This window comes from Poromitra crassiceps (assembly GCF_964638095.1).
Source record: "Poromitra crassiceps genome assembly, chromosome: 23".
Taxonomy (NCBI): Eukaryota; Metazoa; Chordata; class Actinopteri; order Beryciformes; family Melamphaidae; genus Poromitra; species Poromitra crassiceps.
The window spans coordinates 20,188,779-20,207,234 of record NC_139639.1 but is presented as its reverse complement, the minus strand read 5'-3'; the positions used below and the strand labels follow the sequence as shown (position 1 = coordinate 20,207,234).

Genomic DNA, 18,456 nt, shown 5'->3' with positions numbered 1-18,456 from the left:
TGTGTGTGTGTGTGTGTGTGTGTGCGTGCGTGCGCCTGCGTGCGTGCGTGTGTGCGTGCGTGTCATGTATGTGAGGGCTGACTGACTGACGGGGAGCTTTCAGCCGGAGCGTGACCACATCTGTGCCAGTGCAGAGGAAGGGGGGGAAATGCATCCTGGGAAGTTGTGAGATTGAGATCGACAAAACACAAGTTGGTCTTTGTCTGCGCGGCCGCTGGCACGGCCAGTGGGCCTGAGTACCTCAACATCAGCTCCCTCTGTGGACCCACACTGAGCTTTCCTCACTGTTGAAACAAGACAGACTATAGAAACTGCTGGAATTTACAAAAAGTCAAAGTGTTGATTATGAGTTGTATGAGTTGAAAGATAAAAACACAAAATCTGTTGCAAATAATTTCAATCTATTCAGATGCATACTTCTTCATCTATGATCCTCAAACTTTGTCAAACTTATAATCCACCTTACCATTAGTAGAGAGAGACCAGCTTGCAATGGGATCACACAGCCACAACGCCCTCAACGCATGCGGGCCAGGGGCATGGGGGGGCCAATGTGTGTGTGTGTGTGTGTGTGTGTGTGTGTGTTGGGGGGGGGCTACTTGGCCCCCTTTGCTCGGATGGACACACCTAGGGTGTAGGGTAACCCTTTCAAGAAATACATTTGTCCCTAGCACCCTAATTATTACTTTGCTGATTTCAGTGATTCATGAATTCAAATTGCAACATTTACTCATCAAAGTTGGATTGACAGGGTGTTATGCATATTTTTTGACAGCCTACTGTAACAATATCAAGTGTTTTGACTGAATTGATGATGTGTTTTTTTCCCATTAACCCAACTTGAAACAACATGGAGCCAGTGACAAGCAGGTCTGAGTGCTTTAACACCAGTCGTCCTCCCTGGACCTGAAACAAGCTTTCTCTTCCTCTCCACTGCCCTCAGTTCCTGGAAACACCCCCCGCTTTCTAGAAAGAATTTTCATTTGAAAGTTTGATTCGCGGCCGAATTTGAGATGTTGTTGAAATGTGAAAGCCCAAATTCCTGAGGCTATGGGGACTGATATTAAAATAGCGAGGCCACTCGACCATATGTGTGCAAAAACTGAAAACAACTGTAATGTAATACAATGTAAACCAAGGATTTGAGCACCCCCCCCCCCCCGGTGTTACTAGGATTTAATACAACTTGCTTGCCTTGGTCCAGACCTTCTAACCTGCCCACTCCACAGATTTGAGTTGGCTGGTCTGAGTGTATGAGTTGACAATTCAGTCTGAATATCAGGTTAAACAACTTGCTCCAAGAACTGGGAATGCCACCATTGAGGATAAACACCAGAGATGGTGTTAAATAGACTCCAATGTAGGACCCTGATTCTGATTATATCCATAGCATCAATAATGATAATCAACATCACATTGATCAACGAGACAGCAGTTACATTAATTAAAAGAAGAAGAAGAAGAAGAAGAAGAAGAAGAAGAAGACATATTAGGATTTTAACTCCACGTGTTTTAATTGTAATTCTGCCATGCACAAACCTGGCCAGCCAGGGTCAATCTGTAAAAATCTATGGACAAAAGCTGGGAAATGTAGCATGAAATAAAACAACATTATGTTACATACACAATATTTACATACATATGAATACACTGTAACCATGATAGAATTATATGCCGTGGATGCGAAAGCTGTTTTGACATCTTACCATTCATTACACTTTAATGTTACAGTATGCGACTGACAATGGATTAGGAATACAAAGGAACAGGGCAACAGAAGCAATGCAGCATTAGGATAGACTTCACTATTATTTACAATAACATGTACAAAAATATACAATATGTATTCAGACTGTGAGCATTGTTCTTGGATACAATATTACCATATATACCATTATGGCTAAAGGCAGTAGATACACTACAGTAGGTAACTGTTTAGGCAACTGTGATGGACAACAGCGGCTAAAGAGTTGTAGCATTGTCTAGTTACAGTAGGAGCATTCTGTTGGAAAATGTCTCTTTGTTGCCTGTTTCTTGGAGCTTTATCTATCTACATTGCCCCGAAAATGACCTATTGTGAGATGTAGTGTGCGTTGATGATTTTAGAGTCAATAGAGAAAAAATGAAAAAGATGATGAGCCTAAGTGGTTCTACAGTAAATGTGGTCAAAATTCGTACGTGTATCAACTCATAAAAAAGCCCTGTGTTTTCATGAAGTCATGTGAAAGATGTGTGATGTGTGTAGCAGTATGGTATGTTCAACTTTAATTGAGGGTAAAGGGGTCGAAAAAGTGCTCAAAATGAATTTGTTCTGGGTTGCTGTTGTGCATCAAAAGTACAGAATTCCATAATGGCATAGCCTACTTTTGTTCTAGGTTTATATATATATATATATATATATATATATATATATATTATGCGATGCTTGTTCACTCGTAACCAAGCCTTGAATAAAGTCATGTTACAGTTTTAGTGTCAGAGGCGGGATGAGAGGCGGAACGGTTTAGGTATGAATGTAATTGCAGGTTGTGAGATGATAATGAGTGGGTTTGCTGGATGTGAAGTGGCCATGTTTGACAGGCACTCTGTCCTCTGAGAGAGTGGTTTTTCAGATGACTGCAAACACTCTGAAGGCTTTTCCACCTGTGGGGTTCACCAGGCTGGGAACAGGAGAAGGGAAAAGGGAGAACATATAAAGATGTGTATGTGGTCATGTGTGCATTTCAGAGTGCTGACAAATGACCAATCTTGGGTCTTCCTCACCCATAGCTTTTGAAACCAGGCTGCACACCAAACTTTGTGGTTAAAGGGATAGTTCGGATCCTTTTTTTTATGTGGGGTTGTATGAGGTATTTGCCGACAGTCAGTATACTACATGCAGTAGAATGCAGCTGACGCGGTCCCAGTTTGGAGAAGTGGAGACCGGCTGTGTCGGGCAAGTAGAGCTGTCTGCTGCTGTGAACAGGATCACCAGCAAAAATGAAAATAAATAAATAAAGAAACTTCCATGCTGCTCACCTGGCGTAATCCAAGTCTCCACAAGCCCTAATGCCAAGTTGACTTGAAAAGATGTCATTTACAGTTTTTAGCTGAAATCTTCACTCTAGCCAGGTGCTGCAAGAAGGTGGCCAGCGGATACTGAAGATTCCAGCTAAAAACAGGGTGTAAATTACATCTTTTCAAGTCAACTTGGCATCTTAGGGCTTGTGGAGACTTGGATTACCCCCGTTGAGCAGTATGGAAGCTTTTTTTTCCTTTTCCTTTTTTACATTTTTGGGGGGAGGGGCCACGCCGGCTGCATTCTACTGCATGTAGTACACTAACTGTCGTAAAGTACCTCATACAACCCCACGTCAAAGAATCCAAACTATCCCTTTAACCCCTAGTTCCTCATTGCGTGGCTCGCGAGATGCTGGCGGCTCTCGAAGCTTTAGTTGGCGGCTCTAAGAAATTGCAAAAAAAAAAAAAAAAAATCCTTTCCCCAAAATTTCAATAAACCTTTATGGCATATTATTACAATACAACAATACTGGTGTTGACAGTAATAGAAGGTGCCAAATCATTCAAAACAATAAGCATTTTGCTTTTAGGATTTGTGCCAGCGTGCAGCGCTGTTCCAAAACGTGTCAACGTGTGTCGTTGCCTGGGAAACGCACATCCCATAATACAACTGTTCGCATCGCATCCCATAATAGTATGATGATACTTGGGATGCCATTGCGAACATAGATGTGAACAGGTTAGCTAAAACTTTAGCGTCGCCAGCGACGGCCCCCACCGACGGCCCCCACCGACGGCCCCCACCGACGGCCCCCACCGTTGCGGTCGGGGTACGTTTCGAAATCCCTCCAGGCCTGAAAGATTTTCTAGGGGAAACTGGTATATATGTGTGTGTGTGTGTGTGTGTGTGTGTGTGTGTGTGTGTGTGTGTGTGTGTGTGTGTGTGTGTGTGTGTGTGTGTGTGTGTGTGTGTGTGTGTGTGTGTGTGTGTGTGTGTGTAAAACAATAAAACACAAAAAAATGGTAGGCAAATGTGCTTGGTTGGGGTGGCTTTTGGTGTTTTGCGGTAAAAGTGGCTCTCCTATTGACTTTGTCCTGCCAGTGCGGCTCTCATCGAAGAAATAGTGAGGATCACAAATGCTGCATCAGGTATCAATGGGTTAAAGATTAACCCATTGATACCTGATGCAGCATTTGTGTGTGTATCCCTTTAAGACCGGTCTTAAAGGGATACACACACAAATGAGGGATATACACGCAAATGCTGCATCAGGTATCAATGGGTTAAAGACTAAATAAGCCCCCAACCCAAATCTAACTGCTTTACTAATGTAACTTACAACAATTTTTAGAACTTTGCAACTGTTTTTTCTTCCATTGTAAGTTTTACATTGTAAGTAATTTGCCAATCACATAGAGTACCGCAGGGATGACATATTTCTGTAGGCTTAACCAGAAATCGGCATCATGTTGGTTCGTCAAGAGAAAAGCCTATGGGGTTTTAGAATGGAGATTTCACTTAAATGCGTCAAATAAGGTCTGTGGTTAACAAAAGTTTATGACTTTTGAAAGGTAAATGCGTTTTTTTAGACGATTTTCATTCAGTAAATGTTTCAAAAGTCATAAAAGTGGCTCACGTGTGTGAAGATTATCTTGCTGAACACAAATTACTACGCCCATAAACTTTTGTTAACCACAGACCTTATTTGATGCATTTAAGTGAAATCTCCATTCTAAAACAAACCCCATAGACTTTTCCCTTGACGAACCCAAGTGCTACTTCCCGCCTCATTCCTACGGTGCTCTAGTGATCACACAACTATATCCTTGTATTTCTGGCAAGCTCTCCCATTTGAACAGACAACCCTCATTATGTCTTCTTCTTTTGCCATACCTCTCTGAAGTGATGCTATTCTGATAACTGCCACTGTACTGCTTCCTCTTGTCCACTGGCATGACATCAAGGTAGCCTCCTGCTGCATCCTGGATCACTCCAGCATGTATGGCTGCTCGACAGATACTGGATTTCTGAACAACACACAGAAAGCCTTCGATCAAACCGTATTTATAAAGCACATCTAATCTGCTCTGCTCTCTAAAGATTAAATGGAGTAGTTGATTGATGCATGCTGCCAAGATTATATATCATATTATGTCAAAGCCACCACAGTCAAAGTCAACACAGTGCCTCCACTTGTGGTACCTAACTGAGGAACTGATAAGATGATGTTAATCTGACAGTGACTTGTGATGTGCGTTTTGGTGTGATGGTTCAATAGCAGGGTGAAGCCCAAAGTGCAATATTGCTCTTCTTAACCCCAATATTGCACAGTCTTGATTTACGATTGTACTGGTGGATTCATTATGATAATGAAACAAAATGCAAGGACTTACGTCTGAGTAATATTTTGCTCCAATGACTCGGGCTTGAGTATCATGCAGACAGTTCCTGGGACAATACAACCTAAAAAATAAATCATTTAGGCGACATTTAGGCAAAGAAAGAACGATCTGGTCCAAATATCAATCCAAAATATCAATGGACTTCTTTTTCACTAGTTTATGACCATGCAAATTATCTTTTTTAAGATAACTAGATTACGTTTTTTCAGTTAGTAGCTAATGTAAGTAGCAGGAGTTCTAGGTGTCATATTATTAGCTTCCTCTTCTGCTTTTTTTATTTTTTATTTTACTTGTCTACTGTTGTTCATGCTGCATTCATTTGCTCCTCTGATCTGTCGGATGGTCCGATTTTTGGCAAGTTGTTCTTCCGACGTCGGTGTATTCATGTGCTTGTAGTGTCGGAATGATGGGAATGTGGAAACCAATGTGAGCAAAATAAAAAGTTTCTTAGTCTTGACAAAGCATCTACTTTCATCCGCCATTTTCGTGTCGTGTACCAACATTTTCACAGAGTCTCCGAGTTGTTCCGACTTGAGTGTCTATTCACGTGAAGTTACTTTCCCAGTGGGGATCTAATTTTTTCGATTACCCGGCCTGACACCACATGAATGCAGCATTACTACTTGGTTGGCGCCACCCACTGAGGTTTAATAAGCAGCCTGTTACCTGGGACAGTGTCGTACGGGTTTCTTGAAGGGGCAGAAATCTGCCACAGTGGTCTCACATCTTACTGCCTTAACTGGGAGACAAATACATCCAAAATATGGTATGAAAAAAGAGTACAGTCTTGTTGAAAGTAGATCTTCACTAACAATTGTAACTTCATTGTCAAAAGTGGTTTCTTACCGGGCACCGTAGCTACTTTGAAGGCATTCGCACTCCTGTTTTTCCTGTGAATTTAAACAAAACAGAAGTTATGGTATTTTGCTGTGTTACCATAATGTTAGCCCCCCATAAGGGTGAAACTACTGTATCTCTCCGGACTGAATTAAACTTAAAAATCAAACTATTTTTGAACAAATAAATAACGAGAGAGACTGATGACACATACCCAATTGACTGAATGCCATTCTTGTATGACTTGGTGAATTGTTGTTTTCGGCCTAGTCGGCTCACATCCAGCCATCCTCCATCGTTGTCAATAATGCCAGCATGTAACCCAGCTCCACACACACTGGATTGCTGGAGTCAGAGACAAAGACGAGGCTATTTTACAATATACTCCAGAATAACAGCAGTAAGTTGTGACCAAAAGGGAAATTCCCCTTCTGGTGTGGAAAACCTGGATTTGGGAAAGTGAATGAATGATTACTCTCTCCTCCTCCAACAACTGCTACCAAAGTGTCCTTGAACAAGGCATTTAAACCACATTGCTACAGCAGAGTTGCTCAGTGGCCAACAGCAGAAAACTGGAGTTGTACTGTAGGCTACTGGGCAGCTCCCATTTTGCCAAGCATATGAATGTGATGCATAAGGCGGAGCTTAATAATAACTTTTACTGCACACAGGTTAAAAAAAAAAGCAAGATCCATTGTCCCTATGGGACAAGAGTAGCAATAGGTTTTACTAGGACTTGGTCCCATGGTAAGATACTGTATTTCTTATATTCTCGCTTGCTGGAAAAAAAAAGTGTCTGAATCCTACTGTAGATTTCTTCTACACTAAATATGGGCTGTTATTACACAATAAAAAGACAGGAGAATGGGAAAAAAAACTATTATTGTCCCAAATAATAATTTACCATGTCATAATATGTAGTCCCAACTACTCTTCCAGGCTTGTCAAGGCAGCCAGGTGGACACTCATACCTATGGGGAGAGGCAATAGTTAAGTAAACAACACATTGGCATTGGTGCTTTACCTTTACCACAAGCACATAGTAAAACTGTTACTAATACAAGTTAACTCCATTCAGTAAAATTGAAGAGAACAAAAACAAGAACCATAAGAAAACAATAATGTATAATGCAACACTGCAATTCTTTCCTGCAGTCAATAAAATGCCATCCACAGTAATCACAGGACTAGAAGATCAGCGAGGAACTATAATACAGACCTGGGTGAAATAGTATCAATATAATTGCGACAAAGTTAAGAAAATGAAGTATTTTGAAAGTTATTTTGGTATGTTTTTCTGTATTTGACAAATTATCTGACAGTATATCTGAATGGTCTTATATCAAATACAGCACAAAGAATTATTTGGAAATAATAAGTGACCCCGGTCTGCTACAGTATCATTTTTGTTAGTGTGTACCTGTTACAGGTGGTCCCCTTGCACTGATCTCTCAGCTTTGTGTCACACTCCATCTGTTGGCCTAAAATCACAAATAAGCATATTGTTATCAAAAATCAAAGCAAGAATTCACATGTTCATAACACTGTCCTATTTGCAGAAATGCATCATTGTGGGAGCAAAATCCGTACACATCTGCTCTGTGCTGACAACTTGGTTCCTCTCCAGGTTGTCATTGGGTGAGGGGTTGGGGGACTGGGCTCTGGGTTGGGGAGGATCCCTCTCCCTCACTGGGTCCGGTTCTGGTTCAATGTAGTTGGTCTCCTCAGTCTCAGGAGCTGGACGCCTCTCAACACCCCCATCTGAAAACATGAACCCATGAATCTCAGAACCTGGTCACTTAACACTACCCTACATGAATACATTCATATTTACATTATAGGGCATATCCTAACCATTCACTTGACAATGAGGGCAACACAGAGAATAAACATGTTTGAAGCCAATCAGATTTGTTTGATTTTGCCACCATCTGCCATTGTGAGAAACAAAGCTTTACCGCGCTGGAAGAATAGCGCCCTCTTCCTGTTTTGCACCATAAAGCAATTTTCCCTTTGTGCTATAAAGTCATGATTTCCTGCCAACTCCCACCCGGTGGCACACAATGTAAAATGCAATGTAGAGGCCAGTAGAGGCTACCAATTTCCTCAATGATAGCCTTGTTTGCCAATAATAATTGTAATAATGTCTCAAAACAAGGTGGCAATGATTTGAAAATGGTACACATAGCACATTTAGGAGAGAACAGCCAGCACACTTGAATGTCCTTTCAAAGGTTTAATCCATCATCTGGGCATAGTCAGCGACAACGGACGTTTCAGCCAAACTGGCCTTCTTCTTCAGCGTTGTGCTGAATCAGACGGAAATGACGGCTATATACAATAATACCGGAAATGCAATCAATTAAGCAATAAAGTATTTTACCCCACACCAAATCATCACCATTAGGGGAGTACATTTGTAGAAATACATTTGCAGAAAACACAATTACAAAAATGTTACCTTAATAAGATGCTACATCAGTGGACAAAGGAAGATATGTGTAGCTCTATGTCAAGGACCCCTGGAGTACGACTTGCACCTAATACAATTGGGTTTTGGTGCTGCAATTGAGGTTGGTAGGCCACAACTACAGCAGATAGGCTGATTGGGTTTTGGTGCTGCAATTGAGGTTGGTAAACGTCCGTTGTAGCTGACTATGCCCAGATGATGGATTAAACCTTTGAAAGGACATTCAAGTGTGCTGGCTGTTCTCTCCTATAAGTCATTATTTTGTGCCTTGCACCTGAGTTTTTAACGTTTGGTGAGTGTGCTCGCTACTACTGTGGTTGGACAACACATTTGGACAGCACCTTTAACACGAGAGGAGCCAAATCAGGGCAAAGTCATGTCAAATGGACTAAAATTAGGTATTTAACAACCAATCTCTCATCGTCCTGTCCAGAGCAGAAGCCAGCCAAGAGAGGCCCACCCATTCTCCAGCAGTAAATCTATTGGTATTACAGACAGTATAGTGAAGGTATACTGTACAATAACGCAAGAACAATAAATGCAAACTACAATACCCTCCCAAACCCACCTTTGTAGCAGAGGTTGTCCCTGCAGCCTCCGGCGTAGCTGGCTGGACATGCAGAGCAAGGACTTCCATGTTTGTATGGGGCATGACCCCACCAGTTCCCCCTGAAAATACACCAACCATAACAGATTTATGACAGTAATAAAAAAAAAGTGTCACAAAATTCTCATTTGAATGTTTCAATAAGCAAGAGATGGAGGTGTGATAAGTACTCCATGAATGAAATACAGTAGTTTACAGTAGTCTTGTACTTCCCTTGCACTGTATGTTCATATTTGTGTTACTATAGTATACTATGTACTGTATGTTGATTATGGCTCTCTGCACCAATGCCACAGATAGGCTACATTTCTGTATTTGGCTATGATAATTACAGTACACCCTGGAGCTTGAGTCTTTGCAAACAATAAAGAACCCAAATGTGCATGTTTTAATTGATAATTGGTAAATGTTGTAATTTCTGGTTAGTGAATGATTTAATTGACAATTGGTGGATGTTTTAATTGAGCCAATTTTAGAATGTTTCCAGATGATCTTTATGATATTGAAGGAGTTGTATCACATCTTATCTACTAACAGGAAATCCAAATCTTACGGTGGAGAGTAGTTGCAGACCAGATAGACGGCTTTAGCCCAGATCATCCCCCATACGTTCATGTTGTAACACACGTTGATGGCACAGCCAATACGGTTGCTAGTCGCCCACACCAACTAAAAGTTTTAATGCAAGTACAGACAAAGGAAATCAGTCAGTGGCTCACATTTCTCACAGCTTGTGGCTGAATTTCTCAAGTGTCAGACTATCTCAGGTACAGATTAAGCCATGCCTTGATTAATGTACTTGTACTATGTACTTATATTCTATTCTCAATGGCAGCATTTAAGTTAAAAGTGGAAAAATCACACTAGGATCTGAAGAGTGCATGTGACCCTGTCCTCAGGAACATACAATGAATGAATGAATGAATGAATTAATTAATTAATGAATGAATGAATGAATGAATGAATGAATGAATGAATTAATTAATTAATTTCCATAGGAGGTCGTGCTTTTATGTTTGTGGTTTGTTTGGGATAAACCAAAATTTAACTGGGACGTTGCTCCACAGTCAACTGATCATGATGATGATGATGATGATGATGACGACTGGGAAGTTAGCATGAGCTAATAGCCACCATGGCTGAACAGACTAAGAGAAGAGCAACCCCATGCCCTTACCTGAGTGTAGTGGGTGCAGACCGGCCCTGAGCATCTGAAGGGGCAGTGGGGGTTGCACTCCTGGGGATACGGGTAGCTGAAGTCCCTCACCTCATCATACCAGGCCTGGACATGGAATGTAGGGGGGCGGTCCCTAATGCAATGGAAATGTATTATGCTTTTTTGTGTGCAAATGATTGCCTATTGCTATAGGTCGGTAAAATGATAGACAATACTTATATTATTATTATTGGATGAAAAAGCAACTGACCTAGTCAGTTACTGTAACCTGTTCATACAGACCTGCCCCAGTGAGCACCAAGGTTTTGTCCTATTTGTGTCAACATGTGGCTCGGCCCATGTTCCCAACGACAGCTATATGCCCAGTGCTCCGCACTCCTCTCCAACTCATAATCCCACATCTGGAGAAGGAACGCACGCACGCACGCACGCACGCACGCACGCACGCACGCACGCACGCACGCACACACACACACAGACACACACACACACACACACACACACACACACACACACACACACACACACACACACACACACACACACACACACACACACACACACACACACACACACACACACACACATTATATATTTAAGACCTACATTGAATGCTATTAACAGACAAAAATACAGCAGAACACTGCTTTGGGCCATAGACTCGGTTGATCTTAGTGGCAGATTGGAGTTTTAGTTACCAAAATACTGCTAAACATTCTGAAATAAGAAGTTCACGTACTTGAGACAACCTTTATAAGAAACATACCCCTTTCATGTTGAAGCTGCTCTATACTGTTAGCAGCTGAAGCACATGATGCCGCCCACAACTCTAACACAGGATAGTCAAAACTAGGCTACACCTATCAAAGGCACACACACACACACACACACACACACACACACACACACTAATACACACGTATGAGAGAGAGAGGAGAGAGAGAGCGAGAGAGAGAGAGAGAGAGCGAGAGAGAGAGAGAGAGAGAGAGAGAGAGAGAGAGAGAGAGAGAGAGAGAGAGAGATCGCCAGCACATCAACTTGCAGCTTGGTGCTACTATTCTCTGTGGTTATTTCATAGCTTGTTTCCAGTAAGTTTTGGTCTCATAAAACAAGCTAAGAGAAAATAAAGAAATAGAAAGCATAGCAAACAGAGAGTCATTGTTAGGGGCCAATTGATGCCATCTTTACAGTAAAGCCACTCGCTCTCTGTGCGTCAAACACGTTGCAGAATTAAACCCAATTGAAGTGAAAAGAGCTGGAAAGTATTCACACACCTCTAGTTTTGGACAAAGGGGACCTGCATGGGTAGAGGGCCTGAGGAATTCAAATGTTAAAGGGACAGCTCAGCGTAAAATCCAAAATACATATCTTCCCTCTCACCTAACACAAAACGATATAGATGGATACATAGCACTACAGGTGAGAGGAAAAATATGTATTTTGGATTTTAGGGTGAGCTGTCCCTTTAAGTTACTGTCGACATCGCTGGGGGGCGGAGAATAGGAACAGTGTGCGCTGCTGTTGGCTTTACTGTTTGGTCGCATTAAGGCTATCACACATCAAAACTAATAGGATAATGCTTATGAGTGGGGGTTGTAACTGCTCTGATTGACCACCATAATGTGTTCCACATGTTTGGCATATGGGCAGCATACTGTGCACACTGTGGCCCATTCACTGTGGCCCCCGGTCCGTGTTCAGGCCCCGATTCGCACACTTGCAGGGGTGATATTTCCACTCTGTAGTGCTTTGGCCACAGTCCAGTAGTGGGTAAGATATCAGCACACACAAGTGATTTTCTGCTCCGTGCTACTTTGTGCTCGCTCAGCGATATTGTATTTGTTCATGCTCAGCTGTTAAAGTTAGTGTACGCAACCGGTTGAGGAGACACAGACTGAGATGACCAAGTACACCAACAGATATGTGTTTGAATTGCCCATTTCTAATATCCTATCAATCCTATTGGGGGTGGTGGGGGGGGGGGGGGGTACCAAGATCATCATTCAATATATCTCAAATAGAAAGGTTTTGACTGTAAATCAATGAGTGGGAGGTGGGATTGGCCAGTTTTTTTTTAACCCTGACCTTAACCAAGTTGTTTTAGTTGCCTAAAGTTAACCAATGTGGCAAGTTGCCGACATTTTCAAATTAACGGACGTGACCGGTGGGGCGCCGCTTTCAGACGTCGTGGGAGTTCTGCTGCACTACGCCTCCAAATATGACGAGAGAGGGGACCTTTTGCGTCAGTACCATGCGCCGAGGGGTCGTGACCCAAAGCGTCAAAATGTGACTCTCTGGGATGAGAACCTGTTGGACTTTTTCAAATGGTTTATATCTCCCTTTAGAACAAACAGTCTTTCTTTATTTCTACATTTACAGTTCCCCTCCCTGCTTAATGAGGCAATACAGCTCATCTCAACCACTCGACACGTTATGGTGGAATTCAAGTTCAGCGTGAAGCTTGTGACTGCTAACAAACTGGTGTGTGGATACTAATGATCTTAGCCAGCTCATTATTTTCTCCATGCTCTTGTTATTCTTCATGGTCAGTTATCCCGCAAAGAGGAAGATGGACTGCCCGGCCGCCTTGGGAGAGAGGTCAGCTCCAAATCTCCTTCTGCATTCCATCGAGCATTAAGCTCCCAAAATACAGCTCATACAGCTCCAAACCATCTGCCAGGACCACCTCTGTTACTGAGGTCATCTAAAGAGGAGAGCTTCCAGAGCAGTAGACTTTAGGGAGATCGGCCTATCCACTGCTGCATGATAGACCTCTGCAGAAGAAGGTGTGGAGGAAGGAAACGTGAAATCTGGCTCCTCTCAGAATTGTCATCACTAGCCAATCACCTGTTTGTCAAGTAATCATTTGTGGATTTTTCTTATGAATAAATGTCTGTTTTGCTACTCTCTATTGCCGACTGATGCCACGCAAAAATGATTCAACCTATAGCCAGTCCATGAAAGCTCCATTTGCTGTTCCAAACACCTATGAGGTGACAAAGCTGCTGCACAGGTACTGATGTGTTTTAGGTTTACAGATGTACAATATCAACTTGTTTGGGATAAACATATGAAGGTAGAAGAAATATAAGAAGCCACATGTCTCTATTATTACAGTATATTGGACAAAGGCCTACATTGACTCAAATCAATGACCGTTTATCACCAAAGTTGTCAGCAAAATCAAGTCAAACTTTTAGCTCATTCAAACTGTTAGCTATATATAAACATTATAGTCACTCTACTTTTTTCTTGCATTTTTTTTTATATCAAATTGGATTACCAATTTACATTCTGGGGAACAGAAAATATTCTGTGACTTCATCATGTACTTCCAACCAATAAAAACATCTCAGATTTGTGAACAATCCCTCCTCTCCCACCTCCCATTCAATTTCTCTTCCTAACTGATATCCCACTTCTGAACGAACCCTCCCTGCCCCCAACATCCTGTTTCAACAGGAAATACCTCACATTAAAGAAGCGAAATGCTCTCGAAATGCTGCGGTTCCATTTGTATTTCAGGGGCTTTTGCTGAAAGGCTATTGTGAAACTGTCAAATGAAAGAGTCAGAGCTACGGTGAGGTGCAGCACCTAGGCCTCCAAATCATGCCCTCTGAAAACCAAATACTGGTACTACCCTGCCTCACCACCACATTATCATCAGTAATAGTATCCCTCGCTAAGGAAACACTGGTTTAGTGTATATAACATACATTTACACTGCTGTACCCCGCACTTGAAACAGCGAGGCTCGACATGGCCGAAATAGATTCACCACCTCGGCACCCAAAATGAAACGCATGTAGGATCAAATAAAAGATAACATTGGCCTCGGCCGGGGTTTGAGTGAGTTGCGATGGATGAGGAGAGAGAAGGGCAGGGAGGGAGGGAGGGAGAGAGAGGAGCCTGAGGGAAGGCTTGTGAGGCCGAAGTCAGCGAGAGGAGAAATGGAGTGATAGACGGAGAGAGGGAGAGGGAGGGAGGGAGGGAGGGATGGTTGAGGCAGAGGGCAGGACAACACTGCGGGGGTGAAAACACTGGCACCGGGCCAGGGTTAGCAAGGGCGGGCAAGCAGGCACACAGCACTGGAGCTGGAGCTACAGCCAGCTGGTGGCTTTGGCTTACAGCTTTTCTCTCTCTCTCTCTCTCTCTCTCTCTCTCTCTCTCTCTCTCTCTCTCTCTCTCTCTCTCTCTCTCTCTCTCTCTCTCTCTCTCTGTGTTTCTCTGGTCAGGATAGCAGCATGTGGTAGAAGCAGCAAAGTGTGTTTCTTGCTTGGCAGGGAGACCTGTGACTTTGATCAGTCTGAGCTGCAGGGCCAAGAGTCAAACCTCCCTGATCTGGCTTTAGTCACTATGAGCCCACAACCCGGAAGAACTGGGTGTCAGTTCTATTCTATTCTATTCTATTCTATTCTATTCTATTCTATTCTATTCTATTCTATTCTATTCTATTATATGTAGCTAATGACAAATCTTGAGAAAAGTTTTGTCTGTATGGAAAAAATAATGCTATTTCCTTAAAATAGCTTCCTTGAATATTGGCTTGCCTTTGCATGTTGCTACTTGATGCATGTGTGCACGCGCGCGCACAAAACACACACACACACAGACACACACGCACACACACACACACACGCATGCACGCACGCGCGTGCACACACACACACACACACACACACACACACACACACACGCAGCACTTGAGGCAGCACTAAGGTTTCCTGAAGTGAACTGGTATTTCTCATGAAGTCATATAACAGAGAGGTATGCACAGATGGACTTTGGGACAGTCTTGAGCGATATCATCGCAGACTGACAAACCCTCATCACTTACCATGTACTCCATGTTGGAGGCGGGCGGGTAGACCTGGCCGCGCAGCTTGTTGTGCAGATCCAGGATCAGGTGCATGTCTCCCTGGCTGATGGCCCTCCTCCCTCTCGGCCTGGCCCTCCACCACTCGTCGTCCCTGTCCTTGTACTTGTCCAAGATGGACTCCAGCTGCGTGGTGTTGGGGAGGACCAGCGAGAGGACCGTCTGGCTCAAACACAGCAGCAGGCTGGCGACTCTCAACCAGCCCTGAGGAAGAGGAGGACGGAGCTTCATCATGGGGTAAACACTGGATTCTGAAGGATTAGTGTAGGTTCTTGGATGGAGGGTATTTTTTGAGGCTGCAAAATAGAAAGGGATAGAACGCAACAGTGGGGTTAAACAAGAGTTTCACTGAGGGCAAGGCTTTCACACGCTATTTAAAATGTGAGGAAGAACTGACTGTAGAGTAGCCTCAGTTTGAAGGGGAATAGCACTGAATTTCAGCGTTGGGCACTCACACTCTTCATTTACTGGTGGCTCCAATGTTCATGAAGAAGAGAAGAGAGCTTGCACCACTCTTTAATCTGTGATGCTACACCAATGCTACACCTATGTAGCCTACTGCTCAATAGAGAACAAACTGGGGAAAATATAAAGGGTATGAAGGCATTTCCATAAATAAAAACACAAAGTGCGTCTGCAAAACCAGGCAGAGTTTGCGTTATATCAGAGTTTGTATTCTTGTTTCTCCTGTAGTTTCCATAATGCTAAATTCTGATTGGATTGTCAAAGGAGAATATACAATCTAAAGATTATTGTGACTCATTGAGATGAATGTGTGTCCCCCTGATTATTTCTCATACATGGGAGAGGAAAATAAATGCCACATTCAGTAGAAAGCCTTCACTACAGCACTGGAACCCATGCAGGCAGTCCATTATATTCTCTGTCTTTTTAATAATCCTGTAATTATAGGGGACTTGACTTCAAACATGACATCAATACAGCCTTGTAAGTATTCTGGGTGCATCTGCAGTTCACTACCTCTCTACACACAGTAGGACCACTGTAAATCCAGTTTTCACACGTTATGTCATTGGAAAGTATTTTTGTTGAGCACATGTCAATATTTCGTGCGCATGCGTGGGTTAGCATGTGCTCCGAATGCAAACATGCACTGCAGGGAAGCTTGCCACAGTTTAGTCATGACAAAGACATTTTTAATCAAATAATTTGATGAATGCAATTATCCATTAGAAACTATAGTAATCCTATGATAACTTGTACAGCAAAACTAGTCCCTATATATAGTCCCAATATAGTATTCTTATAATATCTTTATAAGGATATTATAAGAATACTATATTGATTTGATTGCCTAGCCTAGCCTGTGTTTTAAATAATAATACGAAAATAGTAAAGTATGATAACGTCACCATAAGTAGCCTACCACATACATACTATAAATCCTATAGGAAGAATATTACAGTGTTATAAGACGTGCAAGTCACTGATGCATTGTTTTCTTTACCTTTGCAACAACACCAGTCACAGTGATCAAAATATCTCCGAGGCGCAATATTCCAGCTGCTAAAATCGGTTTGCAATTACAGCAGAATGACACTAGCCTATGCACTCCACAGAGCCGTTAATTCCTTCCATCACAGAGGAAAGTGAGGGCACAGTCGGCTTTCTTTGAGACTGTATATCCACGGTGGAGGACGGAGAGCTCAGAGACTTTGTAGGTACCTGTTGAATTCCTCAGTCAGGTCCCTCAGTGTGCTGCTGCTTCACGGGAGAGAGAGCGCTGCTCCTTTTGCGCTTATATGCCAAATTTGCGCTCAGCGACGCACAGAGCATGCGGACCACGCCCCCAGACCCCCAACCCCTCCCCAGCGCGCACGGGCACACGGTCGCACGCACGCACGCACGCACGCACGCACGCACGCACGTACACACACGCACGCACGCATGCACACACGCACACGCACACGCACACACACACACACACACACACACACACACACACACACACACACACACACACACACACACACACACACACACACACACACACACACACACACACACACACACACACACACACACACCGGGCAGGACCTCTGAAAGAAAATCAGAGTTGAACTATTTGAGGACTGAACCTGATCCCACTCGAAGTGACGTGAAGGTAAACTTGTGGATGTTATGAGAGCAGCCCACTGGTGTTATGAAAATGCACATTTTGCTGTTTACCTGTTGTCAGGTTTTGAGTAAAAAAAGAATCGACAGGAAGTCATCGCCAAGCTAGTTCGTAGCCCATAGGCAGAAGTATCAATAATGATTAGTTTATGAAAAATGTAAAGCTCCATGTTGAAGTTGAAAAATTATTTAACTACTATTGAAAAATCACCTTATCCACATAAGGAATAATAGTGTAGTCCTTTTCTCTCTCTCTCTCTGTCTCTCTCTCTCTCTCTCTCTCTCTCTCTCTCTCTCTCTCTCTATCTCTCTCTCTCTCTCTCTCTCTCTCTGTATATGCACTGTGTGTGTGTGTGTGTGTGTGTGTGTGTGTGTGTGTGTGTGTGTGTGTGTGTGTGTGTGTGTGTGTGTGTACTGTATGTATATAATGTGTACGTATATGTCGCTATTATGTACAGTATGTATGTATGTATGTATGTATGTATGTATGTAATGTGTCTGTGGTGAGTTTGTTGACCTTGTGGTAGATTTCATCTCCGCTACTCATAGGGATGATACAGTTTGCAATGACATCTGTATAGTGTTGAGCAAAAATGAGCAGAACTTCTTGGGTTTGCACCAAGGCATCCTACTTCCCATCCTGTGTGTCTGGTGGTGTGTTCCTTGTCCTTGAAGGTTGAACTGGACTGAGATCCCGTCATGCAGCTTTTCATGGCTGTGTGTGAGAATAGCAGCAGCAGCCAGCAGGGTGGCCGGTATTCCCCTGCGACACCACCACAAGGCACTGATTCATCTGCCTTTACATACACTAGAACATTTGTGAAAGTTTGTGGGTAGGATGTGTGTGTGTGCGTGTGTGTGTGTGTGTGTTTGTGCGCGCTCTCCCTCTCCCTCTCCCTCTCTCTCTCTCTCTCTCTCTCTCTCTCTGCTTCCTCGCTCTTCTCTGATTG

General features: G+C 42.9%; 1 protein-coding gene across 1 annotated transcript; it reads right to left on the bottom strand.

Moving 5' to 3' along the window:
* Window positions 1-2,608: 2,608 nt before the first annotated feature.
* On the bottom strand, window positions 2,609-16,859 carry LOC310796966 (cysteine-rich secretory protein LCCL domain-containing 1-like; the record flags this gene model as incomplete). The annotated part of the gene is made up of 15 exons (XM_083659227.1): window positions 16,839-16,859; window positions 15,332-15,666; window positions 10,777-10,895; window positions 10,495-10,627; window positions 9,871-9,986; window positions 9,279-9,379; window positions 7,831-8,001; window positions 7,661-7,721; window positions 7,145-7,211; window positions 6,455-6,585; window positions 6,250-6,293; window positions 6,070-6,142; window positions 5,395-5,464; window positions 4,895-5,028; window positions 2,609-2,660 (listed from the first exon to the last, which is right to left on the bottom strand). The coding sequence occupies exons 2-15, from the start codon at window positions 15,602-15,604 to the stop codon at window positions 2,609-2,611; spliced, it is 1,545 nt and encodes a 514-aa protein (XP_083515353.1). The 5' UTR covers window positions 15,605-15,666; window positions 16,839-16,859.
* Between the last annotated feature and the right edge of the window lie 1,597 nt (window positions 16,860-18,456).